General features: G+C 45.8%; 1 protein-coding gene across 1 annotated transcript in view; it reads left to right on the top strand.

Annotated features, from left to right (window-relative positions):
- Positions 1 to 21,161, top strand: part of TMEM132E (transmembrane protein 132E) — a 1,436,548-nt gene that overhangs the window by 1,397,376 nt on the left and 18,011 nt on the right. Inside the window, exon 7 of the mRNA XM_029613101.1 lies at positions 20,387 to 20,666. Within this exon, the coding sequence (XP_029468961.1) occupies positions 20,387 to 20,666 (280 nt within the window). The remainder of the gene's footprint in view (positions 1 to 20,386; positions 20,667 to 21,161) is intronic.

The raw sequence follows: 21,161 nt of genomic DNA, 5'->3' as shown, positions 1-21,161 counted from the left end.
AACTGAGCGGAGTGCAAATTCCATATTGTAAAGTTGTATATTAGGGAACCCCCACCCCCCAAGTGCACCTGGATCATCAGTTTCCAAAGAGCTATTCTTGCCCTATGGTTTTGCCACAGGAAGGAGGTGCTCAAGCTTGCAATGTTATGTAAATCAGAAGGGGATATAGCAAGAAGTAACATTTGTAGTACATAAAGAAGCTTAGGGAGGAGTGACATTTTAAAGAGCGCTATGCGTCCCATCAGAGAAAGAGAAAGTCAGCTTCCAGATTTGCTCTATTATAGGTGGAATGTTTAGTGCGTACCATTGAGCAGGGTCCCCATGAAGGTAGATTCCCAAATATTTAATTGAATTGTTAACCCATCGCAAAGGGAGGTCAGGCCAAAACGCTTGCAAGTGACCCAGTATGTCTAACACCTCAGACTTGTCTAGGTTTAGTTTAAGGCCCGAAAAGGAGCCAAAGCTATCAAGTATACCTTGGAAGGAGAGTACGCACTTGCAGTACAAAAAGTAGGATGTCGTCTGTGAACAAAAATGTGTTTGGTAGGACAGTACCATCTTGGGTAGTAGCAGTATCTAAAAGCTGTTAAAAAGCATGGACCAGTGGTTCCAATGATAAAATAAATAAAATGTTGACATTGGACAGCCCTGGCGTGTGCCTCTGGTCAAAAGGAGAGGGGCTGACAAACAGCCTTTCATCATCACCCTTGCCCCGGGATTAGAATATAGGACCTGGATGGCCTGAAGGTAAAATCCCAAGAATCCCATCTTGTCCAAAACATGCATAAGAAAAGACCACACTCTAAAAAAATAAATTAAAACCCCTTCTACATTTCTCTGACTTTCGTACAGTACTATAATCATTGATCCTCACAAAAATTGACTACTGTAATACCCTCCTCCTCCTTGGCCTCCCCAAAAACACCATCTTCCCCCTCTAATTGCTTCAAAATGCTGCAGCACTCATTCTCACCAACATGCGTAAAAATGAACATAGCACATCCATTCTAAAAGAACTACACTGGCTCCCCATTGCCTCACGAATTCACTACAAAACATTAACCATTATACACAAAACCCTACATACACATGATATGCATTGGTTCAATGATTTTCTATACTTCCGCAGTCGTTGTGACCAATTAGACCAATTAGACCAATTAGATCCCAATAAACTGCCACATTATTCACACACCCCCATCAAGTCTTCACACTTTTCCACAACTAAAGAACGTGCCCTCTCCATAGCCGGTCCAGCAACCTGGAACTCCATGCCCTCCGACCTCCGTCAAGAGACCTGCCCAAAAAAATTCAAAAAAAACCTCAAGACCTAGCTATTTAGACAAGCCTTCTCCTGATCACTTACCATTTTATCCTACCTGACAACTGAAATAATGCTTCATACTATACTACATCTTAATTTTTTTTGTAAATATTGCATATAATGCATTCTTTATTCTTTATCCTTTACTTATTCTTTACTCTTCTCTCTCAATTATTGTAAATATTGCATATGACTCATTCTTTGTACCTCCCTCAACACTTTTGTTACCTTACCACTGTATTTACTCCTTCATTTTGTACTACATTTATATCATAATTACTATCCTATTTTATATTGCTAGATAATACTGTTTTCCCTTTAACGTTATTAATTTCCTGATGTTCCCACTGCTTGTGAATATTGCTGTTTCTTTAACGTTATCAGTTCACATGTTCTTATAGTTTTCTGTAAAGCAATTTTGCTGATGTTCTTGTTTCTTGGAAACTGATGTGATGTTACCCTACGAATGTCGGTATAAAAAAAACCCGTTAAACAAATAAATAAATGTTGTCAGCTTTTGCTCTGACTCCATCTGCTGCAGAGGTGCATAACCCATTCGTTTGCAATGACTTACCCGAATGCTAAGGAAACTCTTATTTGTATGACATCCCATCGTCAATAGTTGGTTTTTTTTATAGGTGCATGATTTCCCCTTCCATACACAATCAAGAGAAGTGTTATTTACTTCCAAACAGAATGACAATTTCTCTGTATAAGAGGATAAAAGTATTGGGCTATAGCAGGTCAAATTCCTAAAAGTGATCAACATTGGCCATAGCTGCAGGTGAATGTATGGCTTTGATTTCTAAGCATGGCTTAGCGTCATTTGCGCTAAGAGCGTGTTGCATAGCTGTTATCGCAATTTGCGATACACATGTGTATTAGCATAAGGTAACACCCCTTTTTGGTATCGCATGCGATACTGGAAAATGAGGCCCTCAGTTTGTTAGCGATATCAGAGACCTTTGTTCACGCCCTTGCTGGTACTTCAGTCGGAACGAGTACCTGGTTCCAGGGAAAGCTCTGAGAGAGCGATGGTAACTCACAGTGATGGCTTCCAGGCAGAAGAGAATCAGCAGATAGTCAGGAATGAGGGCCCTCGAGGAGCGAGTACGGTTCCTGTCAGTAAACCTGAAAGGCAAAGAGAGAGCGAGGCCCCCGAGGAGCGGGAACCTCTGGTAAGTCCAAGGAGGCAGAGTAGCTAGAACGAATCCTTGCTAACTCAATTTGTTAGCGATATCAGAGACCTTTAAATATCGGAAGCGGGTGACATCATCTCAGGGGGACGCCCCTGAGGTTCGCGCCCTTGCTGGTACTTCAATTGGAGCGCGCATGCACCCTAGGCTTCAGGCAACATGGCAGCTCTGCAGCGTCGAGCTGGTCCAGGGACGCCGGAGAGAGACGGCAGGGGGACGCTGCGGCAGCCATCCATCAGTCCTGGAGGGAGTCGCCACAGAGGTAAAGAGGGCGGAGTGGAGACGTCGGGCAGCAACGGTCACAACACACCCACACACACCAACACTCACCCAGGCTCCTATTCACACCCACACGCACCAGCACTCACCCAGGCTCCCATTCACACCCACACCCAGGCTCCCATTCTCACATGCATCTACCGGGCCTCACCGCCAAACCTTCTTCCCTTGCTGCAGGGATGGGTTCCAGTTCTTCCACTGCTTTACTTCAGCAGGATTTCTTTTTTGCCGCCACAGGGATGGGCTCCTGTGGCGGCATTGCTTGGCCGGGGTCAGAATTCCTCTTCGCCGCCATGGGCATGAGCTCCCGTGGCGTTCTCGCTTCGACACTGCCATTCCTCCCAGCCCCCCCCCCCCCCACCCCTGGCCTATGCAATGCCCCTTCTTCCTGCCTCACTGGCCAATCAGAGGCTACCTCCCTTCTTCCTACTCCCACTGGCAGGTAGAAGGGAGGAGGCTTCTGATTGGCCTGTGCGGGGGCAGGAAGAATGGAGGAGGCTTGCCATTGGCCCGCACGGGCAGGAAACGGGGAAGCACAACTGGGGCAGTGGGACACCGGGAACCGTGACATACCAGTTGAGAATCGCTGGCCTAGATGATGGTAAGTTGCACTTCTGTTCCTGTTTATTTTGCTGCCAAGAAGCTGTACTTGCGTTCTTGCCTATGTGGCTCCTTAAGAAGCTGAGTTGGTTTGAGTCTACTTGCTCAAGCAAGTTACAGACTGCAGAACAGGCAAACAGGCAAGAAGCTCGGTGGGGAGGGAGTTGGGTGGCTGCTGAAGACAGCAATGAATGATGCAGTACCCTTTCATCCCCTACAATTTCTCATTACAGTGTAAGCATTGGGTTAGGGGAGGGGGAACAGAGTAATGGAAGTACATACAGCTGAAAGAAAATACAGTAAATTATGGCAGGACCTCAGCTAGGAAGAGTTATTCCTCCAAAACATTTGGTTAATTTGTTTCCTGGGAAATCAAATCAATTTAATGTGATTTCTAATTAGTCCCAAGACATCAATAATGTTAATGTGCACTAAAATAGTGCAATTAAAACATAAAATAAAAATAATGGAGTTGAAATTACCTTTTTTGTACCTGGGTATTAGCACTGGGGGAAACAGAATTTTCTGATGGGATAAGAGCTGCAAGGCACTGGGGTTTAGGATCTCATGCGAGTCCAGGTTATTCTTTTCCAAACTGTGTGAAATCAACCTGTGTTCTCTGCCCCTCCATACCTAAATGGGGGTGGGGAGTAATTTTCAAGCATGCAGAATAAGTAGGTTGGCAAAAACTGTTATACCGATTTTCAAAGCAGTTTAACTCCACTTTTAAAATTATTCCACCGGATCTGCCCCATACAAGTTACACCTGCTGTTATGCATACAGAGATATTTTGAGGAAATTTATGCACACGCTTCTTAAAATCCCAAAGTATGAGCTAAAGTCTAAACCCCGCCTCCGTAAAGTCTCCATGAAATACACATGTACGTCATTTACCTTCATGTCATGTGGGCAAAAAAAAAAGGGGCCATTCTTGTGCATAAAATATTGTTTTATTCACTTTAGTCCCTTTGAAAATTATCACTTCAAAGGACAATTTTCAAAGGGATTTGGGCTGCCTAGATTTAGACAAATTGTCAACCGAAAATATAGGCTCCTAGATTCAGCTGAAAATTCACCTAAATCCAGTTGACCAAAATTTGGCCACCTAACTTAGTCACTCAGTCATGGCTGAAAATTAGGCTGATCATAGCTAAAGATAATCTTATTGCCACTAGAAGGACTGAAAATATTCAGAATGCTATTCATTAAAATAAAATTCATGTTATAAAATTTCCTGAACATACTACTGTTTCTGGCATTGAACTGTTTAAAAAATAAGGACCCATAGGATCTCTACCAGGAACATATGTCCATTAGATAAAAGGCATGACAAAGTAGTGAGAGCAGACAGTGGACCAAACTATATTGCTACATGAGAGATAGTTTAGTCCTCTATGTAATAAGCCTCTCCCTAGAGCAGAGATGAGCAAACCTTTTTGAACCGTGCCCCCCCCCTTCCAGTCATGCAATTGGTTGGCGCCCACCCAAGATGGGTAGATATATGTGTGTGCGTGTGTGTGTGTGTGTATAGCATGTTCTCTAACACTAAAATTAGAGGAGTCATTCTCCATAAATGTTCAGGCACTTTGCTTGTTACTTTTGATCTAGAGCCTGATAAAAACCTGGTCATGCAATAACACCTCATATAATATTGTGCATGACCTAGGCTAAAAGGAAACATTTTCTTGCCTTCTATTCAGAAATTTCTTAACTGGGAGCTACTTTTGCAGAGAAATAGGCAGTTAAAGTTTGTGCGTCTTATAAAGATTTCAGTTATGGTTTTTGGAAATTTTACCGATTTACTGACTTTTTTAAAGATGCCTTTTTTTTTTAGAGAGGCTCGATTAATATTTGGTGTGTAGTCTTTAAATAATATAAGTTCTGCCTCTTCCAAGGGTTAGTGTAATTCATTCTATACTGGTTTCTATTTCTCGTTTTAGGAATATTTTTGCTTTTGCCAATGGCTTGTTAGATTTTCACTTAAAGTTTTTTTCTTCTTTTATTATCGATGTCTTGTTCTACTTTTAATTTTATGATCTCTTGCTTTTAGCCTTTATATAACTGCTATATAGCTGTTACTTGTAGGGGTTTTTCTTTTAAGCAGACCTTATATGAAAGCCCAATGCAAATATGTCTATTTGTATCTCACTCAATCTGTTGTTTGCAGAAATAGTAGGTGCAAATGTGTAAGGTGTTGCGGGAGCGCTGAGAAGCGGTTCCATTCCCGGAGAGGAAGTGCACCCTTGGGCCACGACGCAACCGGAGAGGAGCTCCGGGGAAGCGCCATGGCAGGCGAGACGTGCCTCAGCACGGGCCAGTAGGCTGGAGATAGGGAGCCCTTGCCTCTGCCGCACCTGAACGCATCGGAGAGACCCAGCAACGCAATGTTGGTCTCTGAAGTAGCCCTTCGGCCACTCGATAGCCCTTTAGGACCTGCCGTACGGAACAGCAGATGCGACAAGACGGACAGAGGCTGAGGGCAGAAATGAACAAGTTCAGATGAAGACTCAGGGTGTTTGATGGACTCAGACATAGACACAGGTTGGTTGAAGATTCAGGATTGTGAAGGGTGTTGCTTGAAGATTCAAGATTATGAAAGATGCTGAGTGAGTGATGCCTCACCGGGCACCCTACACAGCCACTCAAGGCAGGTCGCAGACCACACTGATGGCGATGCAGACTCCAGGTGAAGCGATGACTTTGAATCAGGACATGATGAAGATTCAGATGAGGCCTGCACTGAGACGTGCTCTCCACACTCAGTCAAGGCACGGGCCACGCTGCGTCGGAGCAGGTTCAGGCGGAGTCTTAGGCATGGACAGAAGCAGACACGAGGAACTCTGGAGACCAGATATGGATAAGGATTAAAAACAGAACCTCAGGATCCAAAGCTCGGAGAAAAGAACTCAGAGCAGATTGCTCGGAGAAAGGAAGCTCGGTGTGACGACTCGGAGCAAAAAGAACTCGGAGCTAGGAACCTGAAGCTTGAGGATTAAAAGCGAAGGTCTTCTGGAGACTTGCGCTGCCGAAGAGAAGAGGATCTGATTAAGAACATCAGGAGACAGCATCTGGGTATGAGGACAACAGGAGAAGGGCTACCAAAATGATAAGGGGAATGGAACAGCTCCCCTATGAGGAAAGACTAAAGAGGTTAGGACTTTTCAGCTTGGAGAAGAGACGGCTGAAGGGGGATATGATAGAGGTGTTTAAAATCATGAGAGGTCTAGAACGGGTAGATGTGAATCGGTTATTTACTCTTTCGGATAATAAAAAGACTAAGGGGCACTCCATGAAGTTAGCATGGGGCATATTTAAAACTAATCGGAGAAAGTTCTTTTTTACTCAACGCACAATTAAACTCTGGAATTTGTTGCCAGAGGATGTGGTTAGTGCAGTTAGTATAGCTGTGTTTAAAAAAGGATTGGATAAGTTCTTGGAGGAGAAGTCCATTACCTGCTATTAAGTTCACTTAGAGAATAGCCACTGCCATTAGCAATGGTTACATGGAATAGACTTAGTTTTTGGGTACTTGCCAGGTTCTTATGGCCTGGATTGGCCACTGTTGGAAACAGGATGCTGGGCTTGATGGACCCTTGGTCTGACCCAGTATGGCATGTTCTTATGTTCTAGAAGAGACGAAGACACAGGTTCAGACGAGAGACCATGACGGTGACACAGGATCAGACGAGAGACCAAGACAAAGACACGGGATCCTACGAAGAAACAGAGTGTCTAGGAGGAGTTGAGAAGACGAGAAGTCCCAAGGAGGACTGACTCCTTGCAAAGGCAAAGATGAACTGAAGGCAGAGCCCTTTTATAGGGCTGAAGAGGAACTCCCATGATGAGGTCATCAGGAGGAGCCAGGAGGACTGGCCCTTTAAATCCTAGGAGAGGTGTGGCCTCGCACCTAAGGAGGCAGGACCAGGGACAGCAGCCATGCTGAGAAGAGGGAAGCAGGCCTAAGGTATCGGAGGCAGCTCCTGCCGCAAAGAGAAGCTGGGGCAGCTCCAACCGCTGAAGAAATACCACCGGCGGCCTCCGGGTCGCAAAGAGGAGCTCCAGGGCAGCCTCCCGGCCGCAGAAGAGGAGGAAGACGTTGGCGACTCCTGCTGCGAAGAAACCTCGGCGGCCTCCGGACTGCATGGAAACAGCATTGGTGGCCTCCAGGCCACATGGGAGCACAGCAGCAAGGCCCGCCATGTGGAAGCTGGACGAGGGCGTCTTCGGACCACAGGAGACAGGCCGCGGCTCCCAGGCCATGGAACACAACGTCAGCGGCCTCCTGGCCGCACGGTGGAAAAAGGACATTGGAGGCTCCTGCCGTGAGGAAGCATGGTGGCACAGGCTTGCTGGAAGAAGGTGAGTGGCTGCCCGTGGCCCTAGCCTCGGGCAGAATCGTAACATAAGGGCTCTTGGGATGGGCATTCTTTTTAAACAAATGAAAAATGTGCCAAATTAGGCCATTTTTTGTGTGTTCTGAATAGAACAAACCAAAAATGGCCTTTCACAAAAATACTCAGATAGAACTCCTTCCCACAGACTCCCCAGGGCTCCCCCCCAAATACCGGATCTGTGAAACCCCAACCGAGAGGAGTAGTCTGAAATCTAGCCTGATAGATGCCCCAATAGTCAAAAAGTTGGCATTTATCCAGATAACTAGTTAGTTATCTGACCAAATGTCTTTACAGACTGACTCCATCATGTTCGCATGGATTGTGTTGAAGACTGGATTGTTATGCAGTACACAGATGTCTATTTTACACCATTTCAAATGAAGGCATAAAATATGGATAATGTATTAGTTTCAAACAAATTAGAAAATCTAAACAAATGGGACCAATTTGTTTCTTTTGGGGGCCCCAAAATGAATTGAGAGGGTCCCCGAATTAAACAATTCCTATTCATTTAATTTGTTTGAAAGAAAAAAAAAAGTCACCTATCTGGCCCAAGTGTAGGCTTGAAACTGGGACCTCTCCTAGGGAGTAAACCAAGGCCCAAAGCAGGGGCTGCGGCCTATGCCCAAGCTTGACACCGGCACCTTGGTGTAGGACATAGGCCACGGGCCACAGCCTACAACTGAATGTGAGAGCAGAGTCTCCGCCTAGGCCCAGGCCTGAAACATTTTGCCAGTCATGAAATATCCCAACCCCCACTTAACTGATCTGTCAGGGATCCAATGCCGTGGCCAGGTCCCGAACTGACACCAGGGCCTCTGACTGGAGGCCGTGTCCCGATGCTTGGGCCTTGGCCTAGACCAAGGCCCAACACTGGGGCCCAGTCCCAATGCCTGGGCCTCGGCCAAGGTCTTATGTCAGAGCCTGCTCCAGAGGCCGTGTCCCGATGCTTGGGCTTTGGCCTAGGCCAAGGCTCACACCCAGGCCCAGTGCCAAGGTACAGCCTGGAGGCCAGGTCCCGATGCCTGGGCAGCCTAGGCCAAGGCCTGGACCCAGGCCCAACACCGGAACATGGCCTGGAGGCTGGGTCCCAATGCCTGGGCCTCGGCCTGACCCAGGCTTGGAGGCCAGGTCCCAGCACTGAGGCCTTGGCCCAGGGTCAGGCCCAGACCCAGAGGTCGGAACCCAATCCTTGGACTCTTCTGTCTTTGGTCTTCGTTCTTTTGTCTTCTTCTTAAAATTAACTGTCATATAGCAAAATGGCACCTTCTGCTAAGGAGGATGAGCTAAAGTTAATTTCAAGAAGAAGACGGAAGACTTCGAGGCCTGGGCTCCAACCTTTGGCCCTTGTCCTGGCCCTGGGTTGAAGCCCAGGCATTGGGTCCCAGTTTCTGCTTCTGGCCCCATTGTTGGGCCTAGGCTCGGACCGAGGCTCAAGCATCAGTAGCCAGCCTCCAGACTGGGCCCCAGCATTGGGCCTGGGCCTGTCATCAGGCCAGTTCAAGGCATTGTGACCAGGTTACAGCAGCCTAGGCTTACACAAGGCTGAGGCTTCAGCCTGGCCTAGGCCTCACCAGTGGATTTCCCCTCCCCCTCCCCTGGATCAGGTAAGTGGGGGCTGGAGAGGATCATGGTCCCACCATTTTTCCAGATGGGAGGTATGTTTGGTGGAGTTGGCAGATCTCAGGAGGCCCCATTTCTTTTTTTTTTTCTCTTTTGTGTTAATGTTTATTTTTGTTTTTTTAAACTAAAGAAACAAAATAAACATCTAAACAAATCAAAATTCATGGAAACGCCCCCCAAAACGAAAAAAAACCCACAATTTTTTTACTTCTGTACATGTGTGTATATATTTGAAAATTATACATATGTGCACAGTTTTCAACCACATTCCAAAACACTCCCAGGAGGCATGTCTTAATACAGCTTAAAGTACCCGCATTGTGAAAGTATGCACATAGGAGCGGATTTTCAGAGCCCTGCTCGCCTAAATCCGCCCAAAACCGGGCGGATTTAGGCGAGCAGGGCCCTGCGCGCCGGTGAGCCTATTTTACTTAGGCCTACCGGCGCGCGCAGAGCCCCGGGACTCGCGTAAGTCCCGGGGTTCTCCGAGGGGGGCGTGTCGGGGGCGGGCCCGGTCGTCACGGCGTTTAGGGGGCGTGTCGGCAGCGTTTTGGGGGCGGGTACGAGGGCGTGGCTACGGCCTGGGGCGGGCCGGGGGCGTGGCCGCGCCCTCCGTACCCGCCCCCAGGTCGCGTCCCAGCGTGCAGGAGGCCCGCTGGCGCGCGGGGATTTACTTCTCCCTCCGGGAGGCGTAAATCCCCCGACAACGGTAAGGATGGGGTTTAGACAGGGCCGGGCGGGTGGGTTAGGTAGAGGAAGGGAGGGGAAGGTGAGGGGAGGGCGTTAGAGGATTCCCTCCGAGGCCGCTCCGATTTCGGATCGGCCTCCGAGGGAATGAGGGTAGGCTGCGCGGCTCGGCGCGCGCCGGCTATACAAAATCGATAGCCTTGCACGCACCGATCCCGGATTTTAGCAGATACGCGCGGCTCCGCGCGTATCTACTAAAATCCAGCGTACTTTTGTTTGCGCCTGGAGCGCCAACAAAAGTACGCCTATGCGCGCTATTTGAAAATCTACCCCATACTGTTAGGAGGCTGAAAATTCACTCGTACAATTCAGCCAGTCAACATATGGCTGCTTTTTTATATGCATAGATCCCAACTAAGCCTTTGAAATTTCACCCATGTGTATAGGGCTGGCCCACACCATTCTCAGCCTCTTAGTTGAATGTTACTCATTATAATGCAGCGTGGCAGATCTGGTCTCCTCTGCTACCTTAAAGAATGTTCCTGTCGATACCTGGATTGGCTCTTCCTGGAGGAAGAGCAGATGCCAAATGGCAGAGGAAATTTTCCCACGCCGCTTCGTTACAGCCAGAATATAAATCTCTCTCGCTTGCAGCAGCATGGAGCACAGTTACCCATCAGTGCCCCCTACTGAGTATTTTACTTCCTGTCTGAAAAGGTGGAAAATGTGATCAGAAACGCAACACACTCCCCACACACTCATCCTATTCAGCAGAAGTGACTGGAAAGAAAACTTCTGATCTATACTAAATGCAAGATATTGAAACTGATTCAGGAGGTTAACTCATTTACACAGTACACTGAAAGGGTAATTTAGAACTGTGCGGGTAGGTGTAAAATCTGCATGCTGTCTCTATACACATTTTCAGGGCAAATTTATGCATATTAGTTGGCTTTGAATATTCCCTCATAAGTTCTCTGGTACATGCACAAACTCACCCACACAAAGCCATGCCTGTTCTATTAAGGGCATAACCTGCATACAGTAGCTCACCCACATAGTTTTTAAACTAAAAAAAGTATGCATGTTAAGGTTGCCAACTTTCAACTGAAAAAACTCCAAATACTTGGATTAACCGAGTAAACCTTTTGCTGACAATGTCCTTCCACATCCACACATGACTGTTCTTATCACCTGCCTTAGCAAACATGTATTTATTTATTTATTTATTTATTTAAAGTTTTTTTATACCGATTTTCCTGCATAAAATGCATATCAAACCGGAATGCATATTCTCCCTCAAATCAAATGCATTTGATTTGAGGGAGAATCATAAATACTTATTTATTAGTCACTCAAACTTTCTAATAACTCATTGTACACTAAGGGGTAGATTTTCAGACATACGCGTGGACGTAGATTTGTTCGCTCAACCTGGCGCGAACAAATCTACGCCCGATTTTATAACATGCACAAGCAGCCGCGCGCATGTTATAAAATCCAGGGTCGGCGCTCGCAAGGGGGCGCACAATTGTGCAACTTGCACATGCCGAGCCGCATAGCCTTCCTCCATTCCCTCTGAGGTCGCTCCGAAATCGGCCTCAGAGGGAAATCGGAGCGGCCTCGGATGGAACTTTCCTTCTGCCTCTCCCCACCTTCCCCTCCCTTCCCCTACCTAACCCCCCCCCCCCCCCCCCACAGCCCTATCTAAACCCCCCCTCCCCCGACCTTTATCGTCAAAGTTACACCTGCCGGCCGGCTGCCAGCACACCATCCCTCGGCAGGCCCGCAACGGAGGAGGCCTTGGCCCCGCTCCCGGACCGGCGCACCGCCCACGGCCCCGCCCCCAGAATGCCCCTTTTTCGAAGCCCCGGGACATATGCGCGTCCCGGGGCTTGCGCGCACTGCTGAGCCTATGCAAGATAGGCTCGGCGCGCGCAGGGGCAGGTTTTCGGAAGTTATGCGGGTATCTTACGTGCGTAACCCTTTGAAAATCTACCCCTAAGCTAACTAAAATTATTCTTCAGTTTGGATGTGATTTTTAAACATTTTTTAATACACTTTGAAACTTTAAGAATGTAAAATACATGCAACAACATTTTTTAAATTATTAGTATTTTCGAAAATTTAAATCTTCTTAAAAATACTAAAATCTCTGTTGGTCCAATGTAAAGTATCACAAGCTGCATAGATTCCATTTATCAAATGGAAGAGAGCACAAGGCCCATAAAATACAACCACTAGAACCCTGGGGAACTGGAGAAACATCTGCTGTATCCAGAGCTGCCTTACCCAGCATGGTGTGCTGGCCCTTCTGTCAGCCCCAGCCTCCTCACTTTCTCCATAGCCCTCACCAGTTCAGAAGCAGCCAGTGGCCAAAGCAATCACCACACGCCGGCCTCAGAACAAACTCCGCAGCATTTGCTAGCACTGCATAAACCTTCATTTGGGTACAAGCATGAAAGAAAATCTCTACAAATACCTCCCTGCCCCCCACGTCCCTTCTCCCCAAAAAGCAGATCTAGAGTACCACACTCAGAACTCAGGGGAGGCAAGGACAGAAGTCAAGGGATTAGTAAAATCCTCAGTGACCATCTCGCAGCCGCATCCAACTGCTACTACTCAAAGCCAAGCAGAAGAAGCCTGGGGAGCTCATGGCTCTCTCAGGGTTGGTGCAAGGGTAGTAGGCACACTATGCGAATCTTACACCCTTGTGCCCCTCCCCACATACAGTTAAAAATTATGCATTTACAATAACAGCTTTTAAATGAAAAAGGACATTCAAAGTATAATCCAAAGTAAAAAAACAACAACAAAAAAAAACCAATCACTGACAATAATATGATAGTTATATTTACATGCCCTGCTGTGGTGCCAACCAGAAATCCCTGCAAAAAAGACCCTTGAAACCCATGTGGTGATAGGCCTATTTTATAATTCAGAACAAGAGGTGTATAACAATTCCTAATATACACAATGCAAATATATACAGAAAGAAATTATATGTTAAATAGATAAATTCAAGTTATCAACATACTGTATTTTATTATAGGTAAATATACAACTGGTGTACAGCATTAAATATACAATATTGCATTACAAAAATAATCATGTGGTCATTAAAAATACAATAATAATATTTTAATTACATGCACACATGGGTGGGTGAATGGTGTATATGACTGTGTGTAATTAAAATGTTATTGTTATATTTTTGTAATCCAATATTGTATATTTATTTGCTTTCACCAGTTGTATATTCACCTATAATAAAATATAGTATGTTGATAAATTGAATTTATCTATTTACCATATTATTCCTTTCTGTATGTATTTGTATTAGGCCTATTGTTAACAGGTGTTTGCCCTCAGAAAGCCATGAGTAAACGGAATAATAATTGCAATATAGTAAACCATCCACACCAAAACAGTGCCAACAGCACTCAAATAGTAACAACCCTACCTATGAAAAAGCAATACTGCAAATATTAAACCAGGCCCTAAAACACCAATACTCCTGCCATTAGAAAAACAGAATTAGCCACGCTGCTATAGATCCCTACACAAAAACTACATGCTAGCAGTACACTTCACTTAAGTCAGACATGCAGAATAGATAGATCCTCACCAAATACAGAATAAAGAGTCCATAAAGTATAAATAGAAATGTACAGACACAAACTGAATTGGAAACCACAACAAGCCATTATTGCATGCAGTGCAATAATGGAAAAACAGAAACATCAGCATTCCTCATAATACATCAAATGAAATCAAGAAATATAAAACATCACTATCGGTAAAATCATACTAATAAAAAGAATACATATTTCAAAATGGATGATGAATAGAATAAAAGCCAATGATTAAAAATTCATTTAAAAATTTTGAAACTTTTCCAAAAACCAATAAAATATATCTAAACAGCAGACTCATCAAACATCCAATTATTAAAATAAGGATTAAAAAATCTCCATGCCTGGGAACATTTGATTTCCAGATACTCTGATGATGTTGAGGATTAGTGGGAGGGGAGGGGCAGGGCAGTGGTGGTGTTTGTGTGCACAGACTTTCTCCTCACACACATGTACTCTTCCCCTACCCCCACATACACACTCTACCTCCACATACACATACATATGCACTCTACCCTCTGGAAGCACAAGTAGCTGTGGCTTCCTCTTTCAGGCAGCAAGGCCCATGGAATTCCTCCTTTTTCTATAGGCCATGCACAGCTCTGTCTCTAGACCAAATGGGATCACACAGTCTTTGGCTGGGATCACAAGTGCCTTAAGTGACAGCACTCTTTAGATGCCAGCAGCATTAGGAGTGGAAGTCAAGTACGGGACCTGTGAGCCAGCATGCACTCAAAGGTTTTGCAGTGGCACTGCCTTTGCATGAGTTTCTGTAGTAACAGAAAGTCCTGCACATGGAAGGATTAGAGCTGCAGCAGGCCCTGTGAGTTTGCTGTAGCTCACAGGCCCTGTGCTGACTTCATCACTGATATTGCTACCGCTTGCAGATCACATCAGGGCTTGGGACCAGCCATGAGAGAAGGAGAGGACTGAGAGTATATGGGCCAGTGGAGATTGCCACTGCCCCTCTCTCCCCACCAAACACTGGACATAACCAAGAGAAAAACATCACCATTGTCATCAGTCTGCTCACTGGAAAATGTTAGCTCTGACCTTGGCCAGTGAGATATTTTGAGAAGGGGCTATTTGAAGACAGGGATGAGGGGCAAGAACGTTTTGGTTTTTTTTGTTTGGATAAGGTGAAGAGGGATTAGCTCTGGAGAGTGAGAGAGAGGGAATGACAGAAGATTAACTGAGGGATGTAAAAGAAACTGGGGATGTGAAAAAAGGGCTGGAGGGAAGGAAACAAGGCTAGAAGGTGCGAGAGGGGATGAGAGGGAGGAGGAAGCAATGGGAGACTGAAAGGGAGCGGATGATAGAGGATCAACTGGAAGATGCAAAAATGGCTGGAGGAGATGAGAGAGAAGGGATGGGCTGGGGAGGTGAGAGATGCAGTGGTTGAGAGAGGGGTGAGGAGGTTGAGAGAGGAGATCCTCTGGATGGGGTGAAGCTAAAGATGGAGTACAAGAAGGGTGAGGATGAGTGATTGATGGAGGGGAACCACGTCCTGCTAACTTTCCTTGGTCGTCCTCTGGGGTCATGTAAATTTTCAAGTGCCAAAATGGGGTCACCGAATACAAGTTTGGGAAGCCCTGCTCTAGACAGAAGTATTGGGGGAGGGGGGGGAGCAATGGCAGAGCAAGCTAGATATGTAAGGGGGCAAGTCAAAGTGGCATTTCCGCACAACAAGCCGACCCCCACAACCCTTTAAATTAGCTGTAAATGACATTACAAGAAAAAGAAACTCCCTGTCAATTTCAGCCACCCAGTAAACCTATCACTGTAATTATTTGATAGCATCATTCAACTAATTGTTCTAGATGGGAGTGAGGTCTGGATTCTGCATACAAAGAGGCAGAATCTCAATATAAACCCTGCACTTCCAATTCTGTAACACACCTCGCATCCACAGAAATTCCCTCAGTAGCGGAGATAGAACATTTCCCATTACAACTTATCACGACTACTACTGCTACTACTGCTTAACATTTTTATAGCGCTACACGACATAGGCAGACGGTATACATCAACCGACGGCGAAAAACGTATAAGGCACCATTAAGTTTATGATAAATCTGTTTTTATTTTTTAAAAAGCATAAAATAATGAACATTACAAAGTATATATCTGATTACATACAGCATATTTTTGTAAAACTCTTATGTTCATTTTTCTCTTCCTAGTCCATTTAACTCCCATCCCTTCTCTCAAAACCCAAAACCACCCCTCCATTCTATTCCTCCCTCCCTCCCTCCCTCCCTGCACCAATGGAGTTCTTAAATAGAAATACATTAAAGATCTTAACAAGTCCTTAATAAAGTATATTAAAAATCATCTGTTAGATATCTATACGATTAAGGAAAAGACTTTTTGAGTCATGTGGTAATGTTAGTATAAAGGGTAGCCAAATTGCATTTATTGCTCTTCTAGTTCTGATTGGCAGAGTGGTATTGGTCAGAGTTTCCATGGTTAATAGATTTATTATAGAAGAATGCCAATATATTATAGAAGGATTTTCTGATGTTATCCAATTTGTCAATATAGCTTTACAAGCCAACAAAAAAACCTTTATAATCCAAAGAATCGAGCTCTTATTTCCTTTGAAAGATTTTGGAAAAATTCCAAAAAGTGCCACTAAAGATGAAAAAGGAATTTTAAATCCCACAACCATATTAGCAAAACGATAAACTTTCTTCCAAAAAATTTGAATTATTGGACAACTCCATAAAGAGTGACCCAAGTGCGCTGAAACTCCTCCACATTTGATACATATATCTGAATTAGAAAAACCTTAAACATTAAGTTTATGGAGCCAGCAAGAGTCTATGAGCTACTTGATCCTCATTAAGATACATCCTTGCTGCGGTTTATGTTTAAGAACCCATAGGATTAATTTGCTGCGAATAAATTCCAATCTGCTACAAATTTGACAGTGATTTGCAAGCCCCTGATGCAGCCACATGGATGTGGCGAAACTCTGCCTGAGTCGAGCGTTTTTTATTGTTTTCATGCGTCTCCAGCCAATAAAGATTTGAAAAAGACATTCTTCGGCATCTACTTTCTTACGTTTGCTCACGGCTTTTCTAGATTGCCTACCTTGTTGCTTTTTGGGCCCAAACATACAAAAAGACAGTCCCTGCTCAAATATATATTCGTATTGTAGTGTCACCTCAGGAATGGCAACATACACTCCCTTCCACTGCCACTTTGTAAAGTAACATAAAACCATGCAAAAAAAAGACACTCAGAACCTTAAAATAAACCTACTATATATCATAGCAACACAAACTCGCAGGACTCAAACAGCAGCAACCCTACCTACGAAAAAGCAGCACTGCAAATGTTACACCAGGCCCTAGAGTACCAATGCACCTCCTACTGAGGGAATAAGTACAAACTGGATTGCTACAGATCTCCACACAAGAACTACATGCAAGCAGAATTCCTCACCTCAGTCACACGGGCAGCACGTGGAGAGACCCTCACCTAATACAGAGTAAGGGACCACACATTAGAAACAGAAATATGCGGATAAAACTTGAAATGGAAACCCCAGGAAACCAGATTCTATAAGCGGTGCAAGAGTGGAGGAAGAGAAACAGAAATGCATTTCTTCCTGTACTTTGCAAAATACAAAAACAGAAGAGAAGGGTCTGTGAAGGGGTGAATTTGGAAATGGGGCTAGTGAGGAGGTAAAAAGGGGCTGGATCATGCCAGGAGAGGTGAGTGAAGGGGAAGGAACGGGGGCTGGTGAGAGAGTCAGAGGAAAGTAGAGGAGGGCTGGGGGGGGGAGGATGAATGCAGAGGGTGGGAAATGGGTGAAAGAGGAGGAATAGGAGCTTGAGAGAGAAGTGAGAGTCAGAGGGGTAAATGAAGGGACTGGAGAAGGGGCTGACAGTGGGAGATGGAAGGCTGGTGGTAAGTGAGAAATACAAAGAGTAACTCTCCTTCCACTCTCCTCTTTACACTGCCTTTCAAGCCCTTCCCAGTCCCCGTGGATCTTTCCATCTCACTCACTCCCTCTCGCTCTTCAAAAGCTTTTCACCCTTGTGAAGCCTCTCACCCCCTCTTCCAAGGCTTTTCACCCTTCTCAACCCCCTCCCTTCAGAGACATTTCCCCCCCTTCTGACTCCCTCCCTCCAGATGCTCTCACCCCCCATGCTCAGGCTTTTCCCTTCTCACCCCCTCCCCCTACATACCTTCTACCTTCAGGCTCTAGTCCCTTCTTATCTGCTTCAGGCTCTTTCCTTTCTCACAGCCCCTTCCCTCTTACAGATGTTGTCCGACGGGCTCATTTCTCTTCTCCTCCCTCCTCTTATTTGCACCGTCAGCGACTCTTCCTCTGTGGCGGCCCTCCCCTGGATCTGATGGCATGAAGTCCTGCAACCCTTCTCCCGATCCTCTCCCCAGGCCGGCAGCAGGAGCGGCGTTTAACCGGGTCCTCGTCTCCTGATGCCGCGGGGCCAATCTCGCAGCTCATACCATGAGACTGGTCCCACGGCAGCAGGAGCTGAGGGCCCGCTTAAACGCTGTTCCTGCTGCCGCCCGGGGGGGGGGGGGGATTGGGAGGAAGGTTGCAGGGCTTCATGCCGTCAGATCAGGTGGTCTTTCATTTGGCCCAGCCCGATCTGATGTCTTTCAATCTGGGATGGCTTACGCGGGCTGAGGCTGCTGCTGCTCCTCTGCCTTTCTTCGGCCCCATGGGCCCCCCATACCTCGGGGCCTCCTGCACCTGCGAGCCCATCTCTGCATGGCCTTCTGCGCCCGCCTCCGTTCCTCTTCGGCCCCCGCGGCCCGATGCTGCTCCACAGCTGCTGCAGCCGGCTCCTACCTCGGAAATGGCATCGCCTTCATCCTGCCGGCGCGGGCCTACACCGCTTCTTTTTTCTGGGCCTGCGCCAGCGGGAATGAAGGAGATGCCGCTCCTGCAGCTAAGGCCGGCGTTTCTTGTCTCTCCTATTATGCGCACAGGAAGCGTTAGCCATTTGAACCGCTTGGGGCTCCGTATCTGTGTTGCGCTCCGCGATGTAAACGACTCTGCAGGAAGGAGAGAAGAAACGCTGGCGCTGGGCTGGCGGAGACAGACGATGGGTAAACCCCCCCCCCACCCCACCCCTCCAATTTCACTTGGAGGGCTAAAATCCGGACAGTTTCCGGACATTTTAGTTCCCCTCTTGCCTTCTGGACACTGCTCCTAATTTCCATACTGTCGAGAGAAAATCCGGACAGTTAGCAACCCTAACTTAGTCTCAACTCTATCCCAGCTCAGCCCCTCTGAAATGCCCCTCCCCGGGGTACGTAAAAGTATGTGTAAAACTGGGTTACATGCACACTAAAATGTGCACTGAGATCTGGGCTATTTTACACACACAGGGCCCAATTTCCAAAAGCATTCACACACCTAAATGGGCTTTTTGAACATTTTCCCGGGGGTGCTGTGTATGTGCACATCAAAGTAGATACGGAAGTGATTTTGTGGGCACTTCTATGCATGGTTGCAAGAAGCATTCCTAGTGGGGCAGACTTGGAGTGTACTTTAAATTTTCAAACATATGCGTACAAATGTAAGGCTTACATGTCGGGAATGGCAATTTTAATTAATAAACCCATTTTCTAAAAGCAGTTGTAAATATGTGGATACGCCATGCTGGGTTCCATGTACACCTTACCATTTTCAAAGCGACTTCAAATGCGTAAGTCATAAAATTGCCTTCATGAAACACAGCTTTATGCGTGTAAATAGCTTTGAAGATTCACTCTTGAATGCAAAATCCATGTGTGCATGAAAGTTCATGTGTGGGTGCTTGTAGAGTACGTGTTTGGGTCTGTGGACAGAGTCAGGAGGAAGCGCCTCGAGTTCTAGCCCCAGGGATTTTAATACACGTTACTTTGGGCTCAACGTTTTGTGACTCTTGTTTCTGATGACAATGATGGTCCTAATAATAATAAGGTAGTAACAGTTTCTTGTGCTTCTACCCTTTGGAATATGCCATGTGGCCTGGGAGCCAGACATGCACTGTCAAGTTATTCATTCTATCAAGAAGTGACTTTATGTATGGTTCTGAGGTACTATGATCATGAAGGGTAATTTTATAACTGAACACTGTAGGGTGAAGCCTGACATGCCTTTTATGGACAGGCTTAAACCCATAAATAAGTGCTGTGGCAAACGCAAAAACTGACCCATGCAAAGGTACCGAAGGCGTAACTTGTGCAGGTGAACTTACTCGACACGTTATAACATTGAAAATTCTGCTGAGAAGTTCTATCTCCATTCCATCTCCTTCCCCTGGAATGTCTCTCTCCAGTCTGTGTAAAGTATGCACAAAAACGAGCTACGGGTGTACTTTTACAAGCCCTGAGCCCAGGTCAGTTTTAGAACAGCCATTTATGCTCATAAAAGCATGTTTTATGCGCATAGATGACTTTGAAAATCAGGCCCGTAAAGTGCTTTGGGACTCTATTTGGATGAAAAGTGCTATATAAATCATTCAGTACTAGAGAGCAGCCAACTGGAGATTGTGTGTTGGGAAAAAGGAAGAAGCAGATGAGGCAAAATAAAACAATCATTGTGAATGTGTCGTAAAAGAAAATGAGAGCTGTAATTGTCTGAGCCGGGTATCCTTATCTTTCTGCTTTCACGGTAGGTCAGTGCGTGAGAGTGACGATGACGATGACGACAAAGAGGAGAAGCAGAGTCGTGGTTGTACCTTGCTGTACCAACATGCCACACTGCAGGTGTTCACACAGTTCCATACTACCTCGTCTGAGGGCACTGATCAGGTCATCACTATGCTAGGTCCTGACTGGATGGTGGAAGTCACTGATCTGGTCAATGATTTCATGAAAGTGGAAGATCCCAGGATTGCACAGATGGTCGACAGCAATACTTTGGCTGGACGGGAGCCTGGTATCACGTCCTTCAAGGTGAGTGCTTCCTACTAGGCCCTTCCTATGTCCCGTTTCCTTTAACACAACCCCTCTTAAATGTCCGTGGCCAACCTCTTCAAGATGATCACTCATGAATGCCTTTTCTAACACCCACTAAGAGCATGGGCCTACTTCCTTCCAGATGAGTGCCTAAATCTCACAGTTCCTGTTTTATATATTGTCTTTAATAAACAAAAAAAAAGCAAAAAAACAAATCTCAATAATGACACCAAACACACAAAAGGATTGGCGAAACTTCACCCAGTACTTCCTTAATGTAAAGCATATTACCATTCCATGGCCACTATGAACCAAACTACTGACACTTAGAGGGCAATATTATAACATGGAGTGTTGGGTTTAAATCCTGCGCATACCTTTTATGCGCATACTTTACTCCAGATTAGCAAACCTACATGTATATGTTCACTTAGAAAATTATTGGGTAAGTGGTCTGGAATGGGCACCCACTAACTAGCAGAAAGTTACACC

The sequence above is a fragment of the Rhinatrema bivittatum genome, chromosome 8 (assembly GCF_901001135.1).
Source record: "Rhinatrema bivittatum chromosome 8, aRhiBiv1.1, whole genome shotgun sequence".
In the NCBI taxonomy this organism is placed as follows: domain Eukaryota; kingdom Metazoa; phylum Chordata; class Amphibia; order Gymnophiona; family Rhinatrematidae; genus Rhinatrema; species Rhinatrema bivittatum.
Note: the sequence above shows the minus strand (reverse complement) of the source record. Positions and strands in the feature narration are given on the sequence as shown.